Below are 21,328 nucleotides of genomic sequence, written 5' to 3' on the forward strand. Positions count from 1 at the left end.
TTTTTTTCAGTATTTATAGTGTCCTTAAAAGTTAGTTGAAGATGTCTTTCCTCAACCAGTATATGAAAAAAAAACAATTTTTAAACTCCATTATTGAAACTGTAGGGTGAATTGTAATTAGTTTAGCATATTTTTCTTAAAATAGATTGCAGTAAATTTGGCCTTGTGTATTCATACTAGTCGTCTTAAAAATAATACTGTTTAAAGGTCTTCTCTTTCCCTCTTTATCTCATGTATTTTAATTTATTTTTTTAATACTCTGCATGTCCTTTTACAGCATCTGATAAAGTGAGCTCATGAAAATTTGTGATATAAATAAAATAAAGTATGGACCATATAGAAACTAACCAAAGAATTTGTGGAGCCTCCAGCTTAATAGAGATATTCTTGCTTTCAAGCTAAACGTGGTTGTAGCAGCAAGGGGCAGAGGACCAAGGGTGGAAGCTCTAGCACAGGCGCATGTATTTGCTTTGTCAACTGAAAAGATATCATGTTTGTTTTAACTGAAGAACTTAAACCTTCTCAGCAATTAAAATACAACTGTTTTGTTTTAGATTAGCAAAGATGTTAAAAAGAGACTCAAAGATGAGCTGTTTATGTCAACTCCTGGCTTGAGTGCAGAAAAAGTAGAAGAACAGTCCTTCTATAAAGTAAGTTGGAGTTACTGGAAAGTTTCAGTATCTCTTCCTCTCTTTTGTAAAATGTTAAAAAGTCATAAGAACTCTCCTCACTTCCTAAAATTGCAGTAGTAGTCTTCTGTACTTGCTTATAGTTTAAGATTTTGTTTCTACATCTCAAATTGGAAGGCAAGTTGACTGATTCAGGCTTGCTTACTAGAGGGGGTGGTGGTAAATGAGGTCGGTTTCAGAACTTCCTAGACTGGATTAGGGAAAACCATCAAGAGGACTTCAGGTATAAGTCCCTCCAGAAACTATTTCAGTGGTTTTCAGCCTTTTAAGACTCCAGTTACTACTGGATAGACTCAAGGGAATTCTTGGAAAGTGTCAGGTTGTAGTTTTCCATCTGTTTTTGACAACATAGTCAAAGATAGTAGGGCAATTCTTTTGTTGCAGATAGCTCAAAGACTGCAGCAGGTTACTGTGGATTCCTGTTTGAAATTTCTGGGTTTATCCTGTGAATAATGTTTGCATATCTAAACAGTGCTAACATTGCATGGCACCTCACAGCACCCAGGAAAGGATATGAAGGCATCCTAGTTGAGAGTGACTGCTCTATTTATCTTGTATCACCCACCACAGATTTCTGCCTATGGTCAACAGAAGAGGGATGATGGCACGCATCTGCATTTAGTTTGGATTTAAGTGGCTAGGAGACCCAGGGATGTAGGGGAAGCACTTGTTGCAATCTAACAAAATACAGCTGTAATCTGCTTTCCCCCTATACTTCGTTCTTTGCTCCAGCCATTTTAACCCTGGCCTAGTGGTCAGCTTTAATAACAAGGGAAAGATTGAATGTATTTTCAGTGGCCCCTTTCTAAACACTTTTATGTTTCCAGTGAATAAGTTAGAAAGTGGGGAAAAGTACAAACAAGGCCCTGGGAAAGGAGGGAGAAACTGAAACACTTTCTGTTTTCTGCTTGTTAGATGCAACATTGTATCAGGAAAGTCTGAAAAAGAAGCCAGGGTGTTTTGAACAGGTTTCAATTCAAACACAACACTACATAAAATTTGAAATGTATTTATTATTTCTGGTTAACCCAAATATCTCAACTTGGTTACTTGAGGCTAGAGATGTTAATAAATGCTGAGTTTGCTTTTATTTTCTTGAAGTACTGAGAATTGATATTGGCTTTTCTATACAATTGATGCACTTTTGTTGTCCACAAGTTATTAGAATCTTGCTTGAAAGAATCAGTTGCCTAATAAGGTCAAAATCAAATGCCAAAAACATTACACCCCATGCATTTCTCATCAGTAACTAATATCTTGATACAATCAATACTTAGTGGAACTTAGTAGAACAATACTTAGTAAATCCAAAATCTTAAATTTCCCCCCCTTCTTGCTATTAGAATCAGTGAATGAAATGCAGCATAATACCAAAAATGATGCAGAGTTGTGTTAAGCAACTCTGTACACCTTTTCACTGTGCTAGCTTGGCTGCCAGTTACTAGAATTGCTGGTTATTAGAGTCTGAAGTGCTCTTCCAAGTGTCATTCTAATAACCAGTGGATAATGTCCTTTGATAATATTGGTATCAGTTTTGAAGTAGCTCTTTTAATTTTGTTTCTAAGGTATATCTTTTCTTTAACAGTTCTATTCTCTCCAGACTTGAATAGTTTGTAAATGTAGACTTGGTTAACATGACTGTTTTTTTTAGGTCTTATTTCTGAAGTTCATTTCTTTCTCCTCATCTCTAAATTCAGATTCCTCTTCAGGATGCCCAGGATTTAATTAGAGTAAGAAGAGTTTTACTTAATTATGGATTTGCACTCGTGCCACATCAGGATATGGTTGTAATTATCTTGAATAACTATAGAACTAAACTCTCTAAAGCCCTGGCAGTGAGTATACATTTTTTCCTATTTAATTTTGTACCTTTTGAGGTCCACTTGTTAATTATGCAGTAACTTACATAATGGCCCTCCAGAATGTTTCTAGCAGACTGGCTTCAATCTGCAGAATTCCAGCTAAGTATTATCAAAATTAAATACAGAGCTTAAAATAAAACAATAAAAATCTTATTGTGAAGATAAGCTGAAAGAACTTGATTTTAAATAGCACTCTTAGCTGTGTGATACACAGGTCTTCTAGAGGTGTAAAGATTTTTATAATTATTTCTTATATGGATGTAGTATACCTATTACTGTTGACTTGGCATGCATAACAGGGCTTAAATCATTTTTTTTATATTACTCTGTTTTGCTGTGGTTAGTGAAGACAGGAAAGACAAATTTGAGGTAGTTATTTTAATCAAGGATTAAAGTAATATTCTGTTACAGTTCATTACAGCACCTTTGCAGGCAAAATACATTTACATTGATGCAAGGGGATTTAAATGGGACATCAAATTCTAGTGTAAGTACCTACATCAAATATCCCATGTGACAGTTTTTTTTTTTATGACAGTAGGTTGCAGGGAACAATTAAAATGTTGTAGAATTAGGGACTGCTGCTGTACAAAAGTCTTGGTCACAAAATTGGCAGCCTTGCAAAACATACTTAACAAAACAGGCAATGTATTTTCTTTAATATATTCACAATGCATTTTCTTCCTATGTTACTGGTACATTAGACTTACTGTTAAATGCAGTTTATGTTGGTGAAACTATGAAAAGTAAAAATGAGATCACTTTGGGAGAAGCTGTGGAAAGTATACCAATTTTCTATTAATTCAAATCCTTAAGGAAATCTGCAGAAGGAGGTATCTGATATAACATATAGTGAAAATAGTGCAGTTTTTAGGCTAATGTTGCCATTAACACTCTACATTATAATTGAAGCAAGAGCCACCCTTTTTTGAGTCCATAAGTAATATTCTTGAAAGTTAAATAATAGTCTAATTAAAGCAATTGCCACAAGCTTAACGGTTAAGCCAGGGGTGGGCGAAGTATGGCATGTGGGCTGTGGAAGAACTTTTGTTTGGCCCACGGTAGGTCCCGCCTGGCCCAGGAGCCATTCAGCTCATGGTGCATCCCACCACCTCTAGGCATGCAGGTGGGGCTGGGGTGGCTCCATGACCAGACTCCATTTCCTGACAGCCCGTGCAGCAGTGGCTCCTTCTGGCTGCCACCAGCCCCATGGAGACTGTCTGGGGCCCACCTGGGCAGGGCCCAAACCCTGGGCTGAGGGCAAATCCGCAGCCTGAACCGTGGGGGGTTGGGGTCCCTGCAGTGCCCACTCTGGATCTGCTTGCCCCAGCTATGATGAGTGTTGGTGGCAGTCCTGACACAGGCTCTGGGGTCCTGCTTTTTCCAGCCGCCAGTGCTGCTCATGGCTGGGTTGGTTGGGTCCAGAATGGGTGCTGCAGGGACCCCAACCTGTTGTGCGGGCTGGGACCGGAGACTGGGGCTGTGCATTCATCTCAGTGCTTGGACCCTGCCTGTGCTGGTCTCCATGGGGCTGGGGCTGGGGCTGGTGGTGAAGGTAGCTGGAAGGAGCCATGGCTGTTTCCTGTGCTTGGGCCACTGCCACCAAAGCTAAAGCAGCAGCTCCAGCCCCTCCTCAGGATTGAAAGGTGGCTCAGAGGTGGTGCTGATGGCTTGGGCATGGAGACCAGTACAAGCAGGGCATGAGCCCTAAGCTGAGTGCACAGCCCTGGCCTGCCCCATGTGGGTGATTGGGGTCCCTGCAGTGACCACTTTGGACCCACCTGCTCTGGCCATTATAAGCAGTGGCAGCAGGGAAAAAGAGGGACCTGAGGCTGCCCTGTGGCTCCTCTCCTCTGCCACCAGTCCTGCCTTTTGGGATACCCTGAGCCCCCATGCCTGGCTGGAAGAAGCCACAGGGCAGCCTTGGTGTCCACACCAGCCCACTCACACCCATGCCAGCTCCCCACCCACCTGCAGCCCCATCCCACATCAGGAGGTTTGGTGAGCTGTTCAGTGGGGGCGGTGCTGAGCTGTCCTGTGACAACTCCCTAAACCTCCCTATGTGGCTTGTGGACCCAAATAATTGCCCACCTGTGGGTTAAGTGATACAAATTTTGATTTTTTCTGCTTTCTAAAATCACTGCAGCTTTTCCTTAATTTTGGTAATCCGAGTATGTTCTGTAACTATGCCTTACTTATTTGGTACAGGAGAATGCCACTTTTAGTTTACATGTATCCTGTTGTTTATAATATTTACTGTTTTCCATATTGGCTTTTATTGTAACAATCTTTCGTAAAGTGATAACAGTTTGGGGAAATAAAAGTTTTATTTTTGTTATATCTCCAAGGTCACAATGTATTTACTTTACAAAATATTTACAAGATAGCTTGAGTGTGATAAAGGTCATATTGCTGCAAAAAAATTGTCTGGCTATCCTCAAATGATTCCTGGAAGTCACAAGAATCCTATCTTTGTTTACTATTAAATTTCACTTGATTTCACTTAAATAGAAATGATTTTGCAGTTATTTTAAACTGATCAGAATTGACAGCATGACAAAGGAAAACTATACTCTGTTTAAACGTAACAATTCTTAAGTTGTGACATGGACCCTTCAATAAGTCTTAAGGAGAAGGCAGACTATTTTGCATTAAATAATGATTTTTGAAAAAAAAAATTTAAGTAAGTTATACATATCATTTCTAACTAATGACACAGTTCATTTTAATCTCAGTTGCTCAGTACTAAAATTGAAAAGTAAAAGTATTATGTGAAAGACTTGCCTGCTTCGAAATTTCCATTTCATATATCTTCAAAAGGTACATTGGCCTCTTGCCCTAACATTTGAATAGTATTATTGATTTATATTTGGCTTCTGCTGAGGAATCCTGCTTCAGGTTCTTAGTGCTCTAGAACCTTTTCCTGAAGTTTATAAGCCTATAGACACCAACACTTTGGGACTTTGTTTGTTTTGGGATGTCGTTAATAAAGTTGAAGATTTTGAAGTTTTTATGTTTTGGACAGGCAGTCATACAAGGTAAGCATGTCATACCTTTTTATGTTTGCCCATAGGAAACAACCATGTTTACTCTGCTGCTGGTGGTCTAGCTCTAACTATAATAGCTGCACTTTTTGGACATCTCTTAAGATATTTACTCCACAAGAGTGAGACGCTTTTCCAGGTGGTGCATCTTGAGTTGTGGCTGTCAACCTTTTTTAAGCTCAAGGCACAGTGTAAAAATATATAACCATACTAGTCCATTATGTCTGCTGTAGACATAGCCATGGAGAGTCATCACCTACCCTAGCATGCTGTGAGTGCAGAGGGCAGTGAACATCTTCATCCGGCCTGCCTTGGGTCTCTCAGTTTTGAATTTGTGGGTTCTGTGGGGCTCTTGTGAGAGGGGGAGATGGCATGGTCAAGCTGGAGGGCAGCTTTGGTACAACTGAGCTGAAGAGTTATGCAGATGAGGAAATAGGGGCTCTATCATGGTGTCCGTGAGAGCCCGTTGCTCCAGGGGGAGTCTGTTCTGGCTCCTTGGCTTCCCTGCACAAGTGATTCCTGGTCCTTGCCTGCCAGGCAGCTTAGCTGGTACCTGAGGGTGCAATTTGCCCAGCACTTTGAAAGAACGGCAGGAATGAAATCCCCAGCTGGGGAATTGACACTGGAGTCTGGAGCCATGCTGTGCCTGATAGCGATGGCACTGACTGCATTGTGTGCTCCCCAACCTCCCAGAGATGCAATGAGTAAGGCTTGCAGCCCAGGGCAGTATTTCTCAAACCTGGTGGGTGTGCTCATGCCTCCTATGAGTCTCCTCCACCTCCTGTGGTGTAGCTTGCTATGGCATTTCCCTGTTTGCCGTATGCTGTGCATTTCTCTGTACCACTCTGCAACACCCAAGCTGCATGATGCCTCCCTAGCCCTCCCTCAACTGTACTGAGGGCTGCTTTTATGACCTCTGCTGCAGCCATCATTTATTCTTCATAACTGATTTCTGTAGGTAGCAGCAGTGATCGGCAAACTGCACAGAACAGGCAGAAGGGATGTGTGTGGGGGAGTGCCCACCTGGCTTAGAAAACACTGGTCCAAGGCACAAGCACATGGAGGGGACCTGAGCGTGCTCTCTGTAAGTTGTCACCTGGGGTTTGTTGCCCCCCTTACTCACCTTAGCTATGACTTTGGGACTCCTTCAGGCTGGACTGCAATGAAGTGCTTTCCCCTCTACAGAAGCTGCTGCTTTGTCCAGGCTTGAATGGTGCCTCCTGGAAACAGTATAACAGGGGGCCAGTTCATTTCATGCCCCATTGCCAGGGGGTGCTATCTGCGGCTCCTTTCCTCCCCTACACCACAGCCCAAGCCTCACAGATGGCATCTCGATGTTCCTTTAATCACCAGCCCCCACACTGGGCCCCAGAATCCTCTTATTGAACCCCACCTAGATTTTTCCTGTCAGGTGGCCTCTTTTGCTGTCATACCGGGCAGCATAGCTCCCTGAGCTGGTTCCCCTTGGGGTGTGATCCCCCCACTGAGACCTTCGGCTCATCTAGCCCTGGCCCACCTCCAGGCCAGTTGGGACCCCAGGCCCTCAGCTCTTTGGCGTCCCTTGGGGTGGGCCCCCCAGCCCTTTGACCCTTCCGGTCCTGGCCTCAGCGTGGGCCAGTCAGGGGAAACTCAGGCCTGAGTCTATGGCCCTTTTCTCTCTACAAGGGTCCACTCTCTGGGCCCTCCAAAACAAAGGGGTAACCCACCCAGTCATGGGGGTTAAGGCACCCTGACCTGTCTTTCACCAGGGTGGTAACTAGCCTGGCATTTTCTGGGGGCTCCCATGCCACTGAGAGCCCCACGAGGCCACCCACTCCCAGCAGGGTGCAGCTTTAGATCGTGCCCAGAACCAGGAGCCTGCCATCCATCCCCTATGGCTCCTCCTTTACCTCGAGATGATAGCAGCCCTCCGGCCAGGCGGTATTGTTGCCTGGCCCCCAGCAGCAGAACTGCCCTGTTTATATGGGCAGCCCTGAATCTAAAATGGCTGCCCTCTTCAGGCACCTGGCAGCTGCTGGTTCCAGGCCCTTAAAGTGGCAGGCACAAACAGTGCCCTGTCACACAGAGGGACTGGGAAACTTCATCTGACCGGAGCAGCAGTGCAGCACCCTTGAGATGGTGTTGCAGCATCCTAGGTTGCTGCTCTACCCCAGTTGAAAAATCTCTGCTATAGAAAGGGGAATTTAGTGTCTCTGCAGACACCATTTTCACTTGTTTGTTTCAGAGTTTGGAGGGAAACTACTTTGAAATTGTTTCACTTTTACACTGAGTTTCTTATTTTTTCGTAAAGATCCTCCCCCTCCCCCCCACCTACATTTCCTGTTTGTTCAGGAACAACAGGTCAGGTTCTGATAGTGATGACATGTGACCCATAGTAAGGAGTGATGTCTAGTACACTTCCCATTTCCACTGTTTTTGGGGGGAGGGGGAGGTGCTAAAAAGCCTCACAACTTCTGGTGAGGTTCTCTTTACCTCTTGCTAATGCAACAAGCTTTGGGGGGAATATTCTGCTGGAAACTGTTTAAGGAGAAGGGGAATTATAAAATCATTAATTTTCCTTTTATACAAAAACCCATTAAAGGAATAATATATCTTGCGATCCTCCAGTGTTATGGAAGACCAAGTAAAAGCATCATTCAGATGATTATACTGACGAAACAAAAAGAAATAAGCTTTGCAAGGTCTTGAAAGGTGTAATAAACACCAACTGGGAAGAAACAATTAGCTACTTAGTATTACAAGCTTTGTTGATAGTTACTGAGTATTGCAAATATATTCTCATTTCTCCAGTAGAGAGATTGTTTAGAAAGGTGTGTGGAGTAGTATGTCAGGAGAATCAGTTGCCTTTCAGTAAAGTTTTACTTGGTATCTTCTGGTTAGCTATTAAGGAAGACACTGTATGTATGCATATAAGCTTCTCACACCTCGGGAATTGGCTGAGTAGACTGCATGTTGCAATAAATGTAATGTCTACCTTGACCCCTGCTAAAACTTATTTTAAAAGAATGGAGTTTTGGGTAAGCACACGCGTTTATAGCTTTGCATTCCAAATGCAGAAGGAAAAAGTTTGTTATATGATTAAGCTGCTTTATCTCCAAGTCACACAGCCAAAAAGATTCTGTATTGGCAAAGGGCTAAAGCACATTCTATAAGAGTAAAAGTAGCTTCTTGAGTGGAATGCCAGCTTCTTCAGAAGAAATATTTTGCTAAAACTTTATTCAAATATATAACTATTTATAAAACATTGTGAAAACTGTTTCTCTTCTTTAGAGACAGAAATATCCATTAGAAAGTTTCAGGTTGTTATTGCTTTAGAGCTATTTAGTAGGTGTTCTCTGCCTTTCCTTTGTCCTTGCTGTAAGTCAGTTCCCAGTAGTGAACATGAAGATGTTTCCCTGAAAGAAGGGATTTAAATTGTAAAAACATTCTTTTCCTCCAGTAATCAGTGTTGACCTTAGTTAATTAAGGGGGTTACTTTTGTTTTGTATTTGATGATATTCCTGGATCTCAGTCTGAAAGATATGCTTCTGGGAACTGGAACTTTACCATTTACAGTGAGCAACCTAAGACTTGGTAATATGGCCCTTGACCTCCATGTTTTGTGGCTTTATCAGAAAGAGAGTAGCTTTTTTCCCCCACAAATACATGATCAGCGAACTCTTTAATATAAAAACCCCCAACCCTCCATAATTATCAGTTTAATTTTGAAGTTTTGCTAAAACACATCTTGTGTCTTAACACTATTATTTACAGCTTGATTTTTTCCTGCTTCACACTGACACATGACTGCACAGAAATGTAAGATTTTATCCATATTGTCAGCTTGCGATGAGAAAATATCAGCAGACTCTAGTTGCTAGGAAACTGCAGAATACTGAAATAGTTTTTTGTGCTTGTAAATTTCATTCTATGACCGTTTCACTTTAATTGAGCAAAAATATATTTGGAGCCCCCACACATATGCATCACCCATGGTTTTAAAGGTAAAGTATTTTGCACAGGAGGACCTAGGAGTGTGAACCATGATACAAGATGATTAAGTGTGATGATGAATCAGTCTGGCTGTGGCTGGGACACTTAGACATGTAGTAGGTATACATTTATGATAGGTGATTGTGAGCTTAAAGGCATTTATTAATAAAATAAACTACTGTAGTGTCTTTATATAAAAAAAAAAAACCCCACTAAATATTTTAGGCTTAATGGGCTGCCACCAACAGTCTGTTGTTTTTATTGCTGAGAAAAGGTTTGAAGAACGAAAAGAACCATTAGTAAGAAACCATGCATCTCTGGAGTCAGGGTCTTGGTCTGTTTGACTTTTCATTTTGGGAGTAGTCCTTTTTTTCCTGTTTAAAAAAATATACAAGTTTTTGTTACTTAATTGGGTTACTTTTGGTGTCTTATATTGATAGCTTTTTGGTAGAGTGATACCTTTTTACACTCCACTCTACAGTACTTACTTGGAAATTCTGAAATAATTGGCTACAAATTTGTTACCTTTTCTAGAAATAGTATACTTCAGTTCCATAGCACCTTAAAATTTGTAGTGGTCTGTGTGTTTAATTTTTAAGGAAGTTCTTCTAATGCAGATGTTCTCTATACCAGGGTAAAATTGTGAAAGGGATATCCCCATAGCCCGTTCCCAAGCTTGTGTGTTGAAACTGTCATCCTTTAGCGTAGGGTTATTCTACGAGGCTGCCTTTCAGGATTAGTTTATTCAGCACCTTAAAATCATGAAGTTTACTAAGCTAGTGGGTCAGGGATAAGAAATTTACATTAGAAAACAAAACAGGCTGGGGAAAAGGCTTCCTAACTGCTCCCACAAGTTGAATGCACTGTTTGATTCTGGGAGTGAGTTAGGATGAGGCCCTGTGCACAGGCCTTGTACATAGGACTAGGACCTTGCTTTGGGCCCGTATGCCAGGATTGGGACCTGCATGCAGGGACTGGGGGTTCTGTGCTGCCCCTGCCTAGCATCATGTGCTGACATTGGGCCCTGGGGGGCAGAGCCACACTCCCCGGCCCATGGACTTCTTGTATATATATTCTTGCTGCTTGTGTGTGTGTATATATATATATCTCTCTCTGCCTTCATGGATGGTGAAATGTGGCAGCAAGGGAGCAGTGGCTATACCCTTGCCACCAATACAGGGGGACAGATCGGGTTTACGGGAGTCACCAAAGCTTGATCACACCCCTGCGTTAAACTGAAAATTTGAGAATAAACTTGAGAAAATTGTGGTTTACTTGAATATCTGTTGAAACCTATTTACAGGTCATTTTTGATATAGAAGAGAGCATTTAATCCAGCTCCCCCACTTCATACATGCACCGAAATTTTGGGGGAAAAGTTGCATACTGTATGTGAGAAGATGCATCATAGTGTATACAATGCGTGCATCATAGTGGGAGAGAGAGAATTTTATTATGTTTGACATCATTTATGGAAAGACACGCAAGCCTTTGGCGGAACACTTGAACATCTCTGGGAAGTGGCTGTTCTTAGATGGCAAACTTTTGAACAGCTGCCTATTCAAGAATAAAAAATCATCCACAGACTAGATTGTGCTAAGTATGGTTTTAAACTGGGACTGTGGTTTCTTATCTTATTATCTGGTTTAGCTTTGGTAACTCCTCTGTTCCTATGGTTTTAGTGCTTGTTGCTTGTATATCCCAACACTGCCTTTTTTCCCTCCTCTCCCCCTCCTTTTGTATTCTAATTTTTCTTCTCTTTGTGCTCTGCTTCATGCATGTTCTTTCATAGCATCTGATGAAATGAGCTTTAGCTCACGAAAGATTATGCTCTACCTACTACCCTACCTAGCTACCTTGGTTAGTATATAAGGTACAAATCAACTATGCCTTCTACTTTACTTCAGTCTAACATTGCCAATTACTTTAAACCATCCCAGCCAAGTGTCTGTCTAACAAGCTCTTGAAAACTTCCAAGGATGGGGATTCCACAACTTCTGTAGGCAACCTGTTCCAACATTTGACCACTGTCATAATCAGAAAGCTCCTCCTAATCTCCACTTTAAATTTCCTCTACTGCAGCTTGAGGCCATTACACCTAGTTCTGTTCCATATGGCTACAGAGAAAAACCCATCTCCATCCTTTCTATAATTATCTTTCCTTTGTGTATTTGAAGATGGTTATCAAATCTCCCCTCAGTTTTCTCTTCCCCAGACTAAATAACCACAGGTGCAGAGAAGGGGCTGGTAGTGGCTGGGGCTTTGGCATTGCAGCATTTTCCAGCCATCCTGTTGATTATGCTGGTAGCTCCTCCTTCCTTTGCTGCTGCTATGTTGCGGGGGGGGCGGGGGGGAGGAAATCCTCGTCTTCCCTCACCTACTTCCACTCAGGAAGCTTATAGTGAGGGAAAGGTGAGAAGTAAAGTGTCTGGGCAAACCCCCTAGCAAACTTAGCAGTAAAACTCCCACTTGGACTCCCTTGTTTGCTTGTCTGTTCGCTGGTTCTGTGCTGTTTGCTTCTGTGTTGCTGACTCCTGACCCGCTTAGCTTTTCTTCTTAAGCAAACCCCACTTCCTTGCTCACATTGCAGTCAGCCTGAATCACTCGGTCACAATCAGGCACAACCAGTGTACTTCTCCAAACAAGTCTGCAGAATGGTTCCAAAACTAAAGGTATGTCACCAAGCCTAAACCAGGCAGGCCATCCTACTCATCACTACTCACAAGCCCTCTCCTCAGGCAATCTCAATTTCCTGCTCCTCTTCAAAGTAGGACTCCCACTCAGACTCCCCTATTTGCTGGTCTGTCTGCTGATCCTGTGTCTCTCATCACATGTCCCTCATTTGATGTATTAAAATACACGTACATCAAGGAAAATACCTGCACCCTAATTTACAGTGTAAGAGTCTAGTTTTGAGGTTCTGAGGCATATCATATGAGGGGTTTTGCTGGATCTGGATCTTCAGTGAATCAAACTGAGTAATGGATGACAATAAATAAATGATGGCAAGCAGTGCATGCTGGAGGGTTATAAGTATTCCTAGTTCCTGCTAATAATAATACAAATACATACTGTAAGTTAAGCTACTCTGGCTTTTACAGAGTTTGAAGACTATTTACTGGAAACTTTTGAAATCAGATTTACTGCTCCATGTACAAAATGTTAAGGTGTGTTAGAACAGAGTTTAAAAATGTTTTTAAGATTTAAGTTCCAATAATCTAATTTATTTGAATTTCTGTTTCTTAAAAAAGGTATCCATTCCAACAAATTAATGTTAGGGGTGCACTGATAAAGATTTTTGTGGGGCTGATACTGACAGCCAATCTATTAACGAGCCATATTGGCCAATACTGATCTGATTGCCCGGCAGGTTGGAGTGCAATGTCTGGCAGGTAAGTCTGTTGGGGGTGGGGGGGAAGGGGCAGAGGGTTATGGGGGCACCCACCCCATAGCCCCAGTCTCGTCACCACTGCTGGCTGCGTGGAGCAAAGCCCTGGCCTAGCTCCACCTCTGCTGGGAAGAGCCCAGCACAGCCCCTGGTCTCAGCCCGCAGTGGCAGCCTGCCTTCCCCCCACGCACAGCTCTGGGGGGTACACACCTCCTATGCCTGCCCCAGGGGTGTGTGCAGCAGTGGGAGCTGCCCTCCTGCCACTCCAGATGAGCCACTCATGGCTTCATCCTATGCTTTGCCCCAGCTGGGTAGCACCTGCCTTAGCTTCACTCCCTCCCTCACCATGGGGGCCTTGATCTGCTCCCCCCACGCCCTTTCCCTCCCTTCTGCCCCTTCACCTCAACAGATTTACCAGCTGGATGCTGCTCTCCAAGCTGCTGTGCTGGTTGCATGCATGCACGTGGCATTTATCGGCGCCATTATCGGCCACATCACCCAAGAGAGCTGATTACCAGTAATGTCAATTTTAATTTTATCAGTGCTGATATTGTATAGACCAATGTATCGGTGTACTTCTAATTAATGTAATTTTAAAATGTATGTAATTCATGATTGAAAAGGAAAACCTTCTCAAATCTGTTTAAACCTACCTTTTCTGCCTACCTCAGAAATATTTGTGAGGTGGCAGAGTTCACGGTCAGACTTCAGGTCAACATTATTGCTCTCTAGAAGCTGGGCTTCTCGCATTAGCACTACGTAGAGTGGTGGGGGTGAGGAGAGCAGTTCTCTTTGCCTCTGCCATGCCTGCAATGGGGGGAGGGCTGTCTTTGGCAGCTTCTGCTCTTTAGCTTGGGAGGGAGCAAGTTCTCAATTATTGGTCTTTTCTGAGCTTGGGGAGGCAAAGGCAGCATGGCCCTTGCTGCCTGCTCCCCCCAAGTGGTGGAGGGGACAGGAGGTAGGGGCCAAGTAGCAGGGGTCCAGCTACTTCCCTCTCCTACTGACAATCTTACTGCCTCCTCACCTACCACTGCTTGCTCTGTTGCAGAGGTGGGGTTTGAGGTGTACAAAGTTAAGATGGACCTCTAATAATTAGATTCTGTACATGGAAAATTATACATTTATAAATATATTTTTATATGCATGGAATCTAATTATTTGAATTCAAGATAAACCCCCCAAAGTTTGCTTGGATTTGGATAAATACAGTACTTCTCCTGTTGCTAATTAATCTGGATAGACTTCAGTGTGGCATTTATAAAGAAACTGGGGATCTAATCTTCTGGGCAGATACTTTAAAATTGTCTTAGAAGACAAAGATCATCATCACATTTAGTCTGTGAATAACCAGCAATACAAAAGTAAAGTCCCTGGCAGTAGCTATATCTGAATTTCATGGTATTTTCCATAGCTGTAGAATTGTAGGGAGAAAGTGTATGTAGCTGTAACCTTTTTTCATGTCTTGTATTATCACCAGTTTTTTGGATTGTGTATCTGAAATACTTTTGAAGGAAAGCATTTTTTATGCAAACACAAAACTTTGAATGCCAAGGCCACAGACAGAATCATAAAAATAATAGGTTTTGAAAGGGACCTTTCCAGTTCATTTAATCCAGTGGTTCTTAACAAGGTTTCTGCTGCACCTTGGGGTGCTATGAGCTATATAAATAAGAAAATCTTGGCAGACCTATCATTTCTATCCATGGCACTTTTGCTTTCATGGCTGATAGGAAAGTGTTTAACTGTCTGTACCTCAAAGAACACATTTTCTACAGACACAGGGGACTTCCTCAAAAAAAAAAAAAAAATCACAATATAAGCTTTCTCCTTCAGCAATACCATCCTTGCCACCATGGATATTATTAGCATCTATACGACCATTCTGCACGATGAAGGCTTTATAGCCTGCTTAAAATATCTTAGCAGGCTGTAGACAACATTCAGATTTCAGATCCAGCCCCAATATATTGGTAAGCTCAAACATTTAATCCACAACGGTTTTTCTTTCAACAACTGATTTTGCTGTCTGTTTATTGAGACAGTCCCCAATATGTCAGTTTCTTCATTAGCCACCTTGAATAATAATTTTTAGACATGTCCGCCTAAGCCAGTGCTATACCCATTGTATATAGATGACAGCTTCATCATTTGGACCGAATTGATTTTCTTTGTTGATTGTGTCTCCGTCTCTCCAGCTTACCTACTGGCCTTCTATCACATTTTCTCTGGAATGGTCTACTTCCTAGATCAACATAATACTGATCATACTTGCATCACTCTTTCCAAACAACTATATACAAAACCCCCACGATTCCTTTACTTAGTTCCATAAAACCAGTGACCATGCTAAAAAGGCCGTTATCTGTCACAGATTCACAGAAGTTTAGGGCTGGAAGAGACCTCATGAGATTATCGGGCACCAGGCCTTTAGATACAGTTAGTCTGCTCTGAGAAAAAGTATTCTCAACACCTATTTCACCAATGTGCCTTTTTACTAACCAGAGCATTACACCACAGTGAAATAAACCTTCCCTTTTACCTGGCCTCAAGCCTCAGCAGATTTTGCATTTGTTTACCATATTTCTACTGCTACCATAAGCAACAGGGCCCCTGCCCTTCCCTCTTTCTGTCTCCAAGCAAACCATCAGTGTTATGTATGGATAGTTATAACTATAATGTGAGGATACAAGAGTGTAATGTTGTGGAAAAGACTTACCCAAGATGGAGCAGAGGCGGCAGGACACTGTGCAGGGAGATCAAAGTGGCAAAAGTGAAACCACAGTGGGTGGAGCTACCGTAGGAAAATTTGAAAAGGAAAAAAAATGGCCGACCTTGAGAGAGCCAGAATCAGCAGGCCCATCATTGTAGGCATGCTTTATAACTGCATGCAGGGACTGATTGGGCAGCCAGACCTCTGGATCCAGGGTAAAAAGTCCGACAGAAGACAAGCCGTAGGGACTGGAAGTGGCGTTTCCAGCTGGCCCAGAGGGGCTAGAGAATGTAAATAGTTGCAGCGAGGGGACCTGGTGGATACCCTGAGAAAGGGTCTCCACGACTACACAGAGCTAGAAGGGGCCTGAGAAGTGGTCCACAGAGCTGATGTGGACCGAGGAAGCTGGCAGCAGAGACTGGAGCCTGGCAGAACTTGGCGGAGTTGGGACACAGGCAAGTCAGATGGACGGCAAGTCCTGAACCCGGGGCAGAGGCGATGCAGTGGGGCATGGACTGGTACTGAAGTTGGACAACATGTAATTGGGAAGGAGGAAGGCCGGGGAAAATGCTCAGAATAACAACATCTTTCACACCCGGCAGCTATCATATTCCAGGAACCCGAGCATCAAAGATGGCACAGGACATCAGCCTCCACAACACAGGTGACGACATCAAGGTTGGCGTTAGGTGGGGTGAGTTTGGAGCCCCACAAAGGTGGATCAGCAGGAATGACCAAGGGGGAATGCTAAGGGGAGGTGGGACCAAAACATCATTCTCTCAATCTGGAAGCAATCATCATAATCAAGACGTGGCAGGCGATGCCCCTTGGCAAACCGACCCAAAGTCATTTCCATAATCAAGCTGTTCATCCCTAAGAATAGTGGCGAGGCTAGAGAGGTATCCCCATAGAAGACATACCAGAGAAAGACATGGAAGATTACAAATGCATTTATAGAACTACTGCTGTGGGGAAACTTCTTTCTTATCCTACACTTGTTAGTGTATCCTCATTAACTGCTGCTGTTATGTCAAAGTAGCATATATTCAGCTGGATGCAGAGATACTCCTTGGAAAAAAGTATTAAGGCTGTTTATTGATAAAGGCCTGCTTTGATTTCTCTGAACAGCAAGCAGTTGTGCCACGCTACGAGATCATTTACTGAAGTTACCACCCTTTTGGCTGCAAAGTATTGTTAGGCCGCCTTAGCGGGACGATACTGTACTACTTCATACTGAAACATAGATTAATGCTTCTAACATCTCTGTACAGTAGAGACTCCATTAAATAACATAAAGAAATTAGTTTAATCAAAAAGCAGAATCTGTGTATGGTGATAGGGCAGAAGAGTAGCAAATAATTACTACTACTGTGTGTGCAAGTGTTGTGTTTAAAGTATCACATGGTATGAATTCTTTATGGTCAGTCTTTGTGGAGGAGAGCTCTGATGTGCCTGTCAGTCAAATCAAACAATTACTTGTGTTAGTCCTCCATAGTTCCTGATGATTGGAAATGCTGCTAATGATAGCTGTTAAGTTTTATGTTCAGGCTTAATGCCATAGATTGTTCGAGCATCTTCTCTCCAGATTTCCTCACTCATTTGAAAGTAAATAGCTCTGCTTTTGTCTTAGTTGTGCTAAGTTCAAAATTTCTTATTTCTTAACATAAGATGTAATATTAGCTGTAGATAAATTCACAACATGTTAGAACTTGAGTTTTTGCTGATGCTTCAGTAATAGCTAGCATTTATTCTAAACTTCTTTGTACATTATACACAGGGTTCACTGCACTCATGTTGATGTTAGTCATCTTTGGAGGGAACTGGTATGCAGGAACAATATACAATTCCTTGACAGGAAATAAGGTGAACCATTTCAGTTGTAACCTCATAGACAATTGGGGTTGGCCAAGTGTTATTACCAGCCTTGGACTCATTCAAGGGTAATGACATTAATATCCCTAGTCTTGGAAAGACAAGTGCTCTGGGGATCTAGTCTAAATAGCCTGAATCTAGTATTTAATATTGGAATAGTGCCCAGTCGTACTCAAGGCTTCATTGTACTGGGTGCTGTACCAAGAGAACCTCAAGTAAAGCTTGCAGTCTGAGGAATGAAATGCAAAAGATGGCTGTAGAAAAATAGTATCATTGAGAGCACAGGATTCTCTAATTCCTTTTTACAACATTGTTAGCACTGGATTAGAACAGTAGTTTTCAAAATCTTTTGGACTGAGTGCCCTTCCAACAGCAGTCGTATTTGCCTCAGGGTAAAGCACGTACAGGAATAGTCACAAACTGGAAGTAGCTGCTGTAAAATCACATTCTAGCTTACCTCAAAGTAACTAGTTCTCTAAGGGTATTTATTAGGGGTGTGCGAAGTGGGCCATATTTGATTTGGATTCGGCTCATTTTGGGGACAGTAATTCTATTCACTGATTTGGATCACTGTCCCAGTTCTATTTGGTGAAATCCAATTCTGAAAATTTGATTCTGACTCAGAGAATCAGTGGTTTGGCCATAGACACAGCTTTATATGTTTTTCTACATAGCTCGAAGTACCAGGCGTGGCTCACGAACACTGAGATGGTGGGGCAATTGGAGTGTCCCACTGGGGGTGGGGGGGCCCTGTATGCTGGACAATGGACTCAGAAGTGGACGGGAACTACTTCTGGTCCAGTTCCAGGTCCACTGCAGAGTGCACAGAGGAACCTCAGGCCCCCCCAGCTTGGCGATTGCCCGCGGGGGAACCCCAGGTGCTCCCGCCAGACCCAGGAGGCACCAGTCACTGAGCCGGGGGTGAGGAGGCGGTGTGGGATGTGGGACGCGCCATCCACCCCACCATCTCAGCTTTCACAAGCTACCTTGTACCTTGAGGTATGTAGAAAAAACATATAAAGCTGTGTCTATGTCCAGATCATCAAATCTCTGAACCCAATCAGAAGCCTCTGATCTGATTCAGAGAGATTAATGGGTCTCCTGATTCGATTTGGATTCTGAATCGGGCCAAATCACCTCCTGATTGAATTGGCGCCTGAAGCTTTGCACAGCCCAAATACTTATACACCTACTTTTTTGTGCTTCCATGGCAGGTTTGATTAATCAAGTATGCTCCACCTCCACACATGAGCTAAGGCACACTGTGTTGCATTGCTTACAGTTGTATAAGTGGCAAAACGTGACTCAGCGCGGAGAAAATGGTGGTGGTGTGCTTTTGAACTAAAACACCTTTGTGGGTTGGTTCACAAGTGGACAGCTACCATTTTCTGCGTGGTGACATACATTTCCCCACTTATGCAAGTGCAAGAGTCTAAGCACTGGGCACTTTTCAAAGTGCCCAGCGCTGTGGCGCATGCATGTGTAAAAATGCCTTCAGTCATCCCTCTGGATGCATGAATGAGTAAAAATGCATCCAGTACTACAACCCCATATTTGACTATCCTTTACCTATAAGATTTATTGTATCTCAAGGTGGTATGATAGTTTACTTTTTGTACTTCACCAGAAAATCCTTCTTTACGTTTGTAGACTGTAGTTCTAGATTGCACATTTGAAACATTTACTTTTTTAAAAGAATGTTAACTTTGCATAAGAAGGTCTCTTCCTTTACTTGCAGTTTCCATGAGTTGAGATATTATAAATCTCAAAGAGGAGGTACGGCACTCTTGGTTTTCATTAAATATGGCAGTAATTTAACTCTGCTTTCTGCTGATTTTAACCAGGTTTTCAAAATCAATTTATCATTTCAGTTTTAGTACACGAAGACTTGTGTTTGGAACCCAATTTCAGTCGATATGCATTCATGCTAGTTTTATTAGCCTAGACTGAGATGTTGCATTAGGTATCAAATTCTTTGGTTTAATGAGACAGCAGATTTCCAATGTGTAAAAGTTTAGAGAATGTTTTCTCTTAACATTTTAGTACCCATTAGACATTATATTGCAAGTCATAAGCAGATGTTAGCGATTTTAAGTATGTTTGTAACATCTGTGCTTTTATTGTGGGTTTGAAGAGTTTGCTTGTATAAGTCTTATAATCTTTATTGGTAGTATGACCCCTCCTTATGTTTCTTCCTGGCTAGTTTTATGGTAGCTGTTTTAAGTTGCATCTTTCTTGGTTACATTTAGACTTTTTTTCTGTCTTGAAACTATCACTAAACTATTAACTTTTGGCTTTTGTGAATAGAAAGAATTCTACTACTGGCAAGTTTTAATATTCTCTTTGCTGCTTTATTTGATCTTCTGTGGTTTAGCTCCGTAAAGGTAAATTTATACTTCTTTTAAACACTTGACCTAAAATAACAGGGTAAATATTAGATGCAGAAAGAAGATGAAAGGTGCTAGTTTAATTTATCTGAAACCAATTGAATAAGGAAAAATGGATTCAGACCTATATGTATACAGAAATAAATTTTACATTCTATTGGTGGCTTAACTTTATGTTAAGAAATGTAGCCTCTATAGCTACAGTTTCCACTTTCACATTGGTAGGATTCTATTTTGAAAGGAATATCAGAAAATAAAGACATAATTAAATGTCTTCTGATTTTATTTTTAATAATACAGTCACAGTTATTTCAAAGGTATACCTATTCCCTGTGGAACATCAATTTTTAGGTAGATCTTTTATCAGTATTTTAGCAATATTTTTCTTCTGAATTGGAGACAACTTTGTAGTAATGCATACTGTGGCAGTTGCTTGTGGAGGCTGCAAATAAAATAATGTATTTTGGCATATTTAGCTTTGCGGGGGGTGTTCTTCACTTAAGTTTCTTGCATCGGGGGAAATACTTTACACTCTGGATTTTTTTTTTAGATCAGTTATCTCTGTTAAAGAAATACTTGTCCCTACTCATGGACTGTCACTTAGTTTCTGTCTTTAGGATCCAGTAGGATTGGTTTCAGCAATGGGATAAATTTCTTGAAATATTTTGAAAGAGAAATTTTAAATAATTGTTGTTCATCTCTGTCTGAAAACATTTAAGACTGCTGCTTAGTCAAGCAGAGTGGTTTGTTTTTTTTCCATTTATTGTAAGCAATACAGTTCACACAAGCCATTAACTTCTGCTTGACATAAATATGATGCTGAGTATTATCTACTAAAGAATATATTGATCAAATGTTTTTATTCCATCTTCTCAGTTATGGGATGTACGTTTCAACATTGTTAGCAATGGTTATCAAATGGTGATATTTAGCTTCAGTATTCTTTTGAAGCCACTAATGTCCATTTTCATATTAAAAAGAATCCTGCCTTGTTATGGTTAATTTACATTGTAGCTTCTGAGAACTAGCTAGCTGGGGGATGGGACTGAAAAAAACTGTTTTGCAGACGATGCTTAAATTCTTCAAATAGTGAATTAGATGGCTTTATGTGGTGGCATTAATGTGTGAAAAATATGATTAATGAGGGTCTTGTCACTTGAAATTCATTTCAGGTATTGTGTTTTCAGTGTTAACCCAGAGTAATTCTCTGTAGCATAAATGGATGATTTTTATAATATGCATATACAAGGTTAGTAAGGTAATAGCTTTGGCAGCATAGTGTAAAAATGTGATTACAATGACTTTGTCCTCTGAATCTTTCACATTCAAGTTTTTTGTAAGTGTAGCAGGATGCTTGTATTTCAGTATCATTTCAACCACAGTGTTTTAGAGTTATTTATTTAC

At 41.7% G+C, this 21,328-nt stretch overlaps 1 protein-coding gene across 1 annotated transcript in view; it reads left to right on the forward strand.

Annotated features, from left to right (window-relative positions):
- PRIM2 (primase (DNA) subunit 2) overlaps positions 1-21,328 on the forward strand; it is a gene marked incomplete at its 5' end in the record, with an annotated part of 238,709 nt that overhangs the window by 44,472 nt on the left and 172,909 nt on the right. The window contains 2 exons of the mRNA XM_019538153.1: positions 555-650; positions 2,387-2,524. Of these exons, the coding sequence (XP_019393698.1) occupies positions 555-650; positions 2,387-2,524 (234 nt within the window). The remainder of the gene's footprint in view (positions 1-554; positions 651-2,386; positions 2,525-21,328) is intronic.

This window comes from Crocodylus porosus, unplaced genomic scaffold (genome assembly GCF_001723895.1).
Source record: "Crocodylus porosus isolate Cpor-Errol unplaced genomic scaffold, CroPor_comp1, whole genome shotgun sequence".
In the NCBI taxonomy this organism is placed as follows: domain Eukaryota; kingdom Metazoa; phylum Chordata; order Crocodylia; family Crocodylidae; genus Crocodylus; species Crocodylus porosus.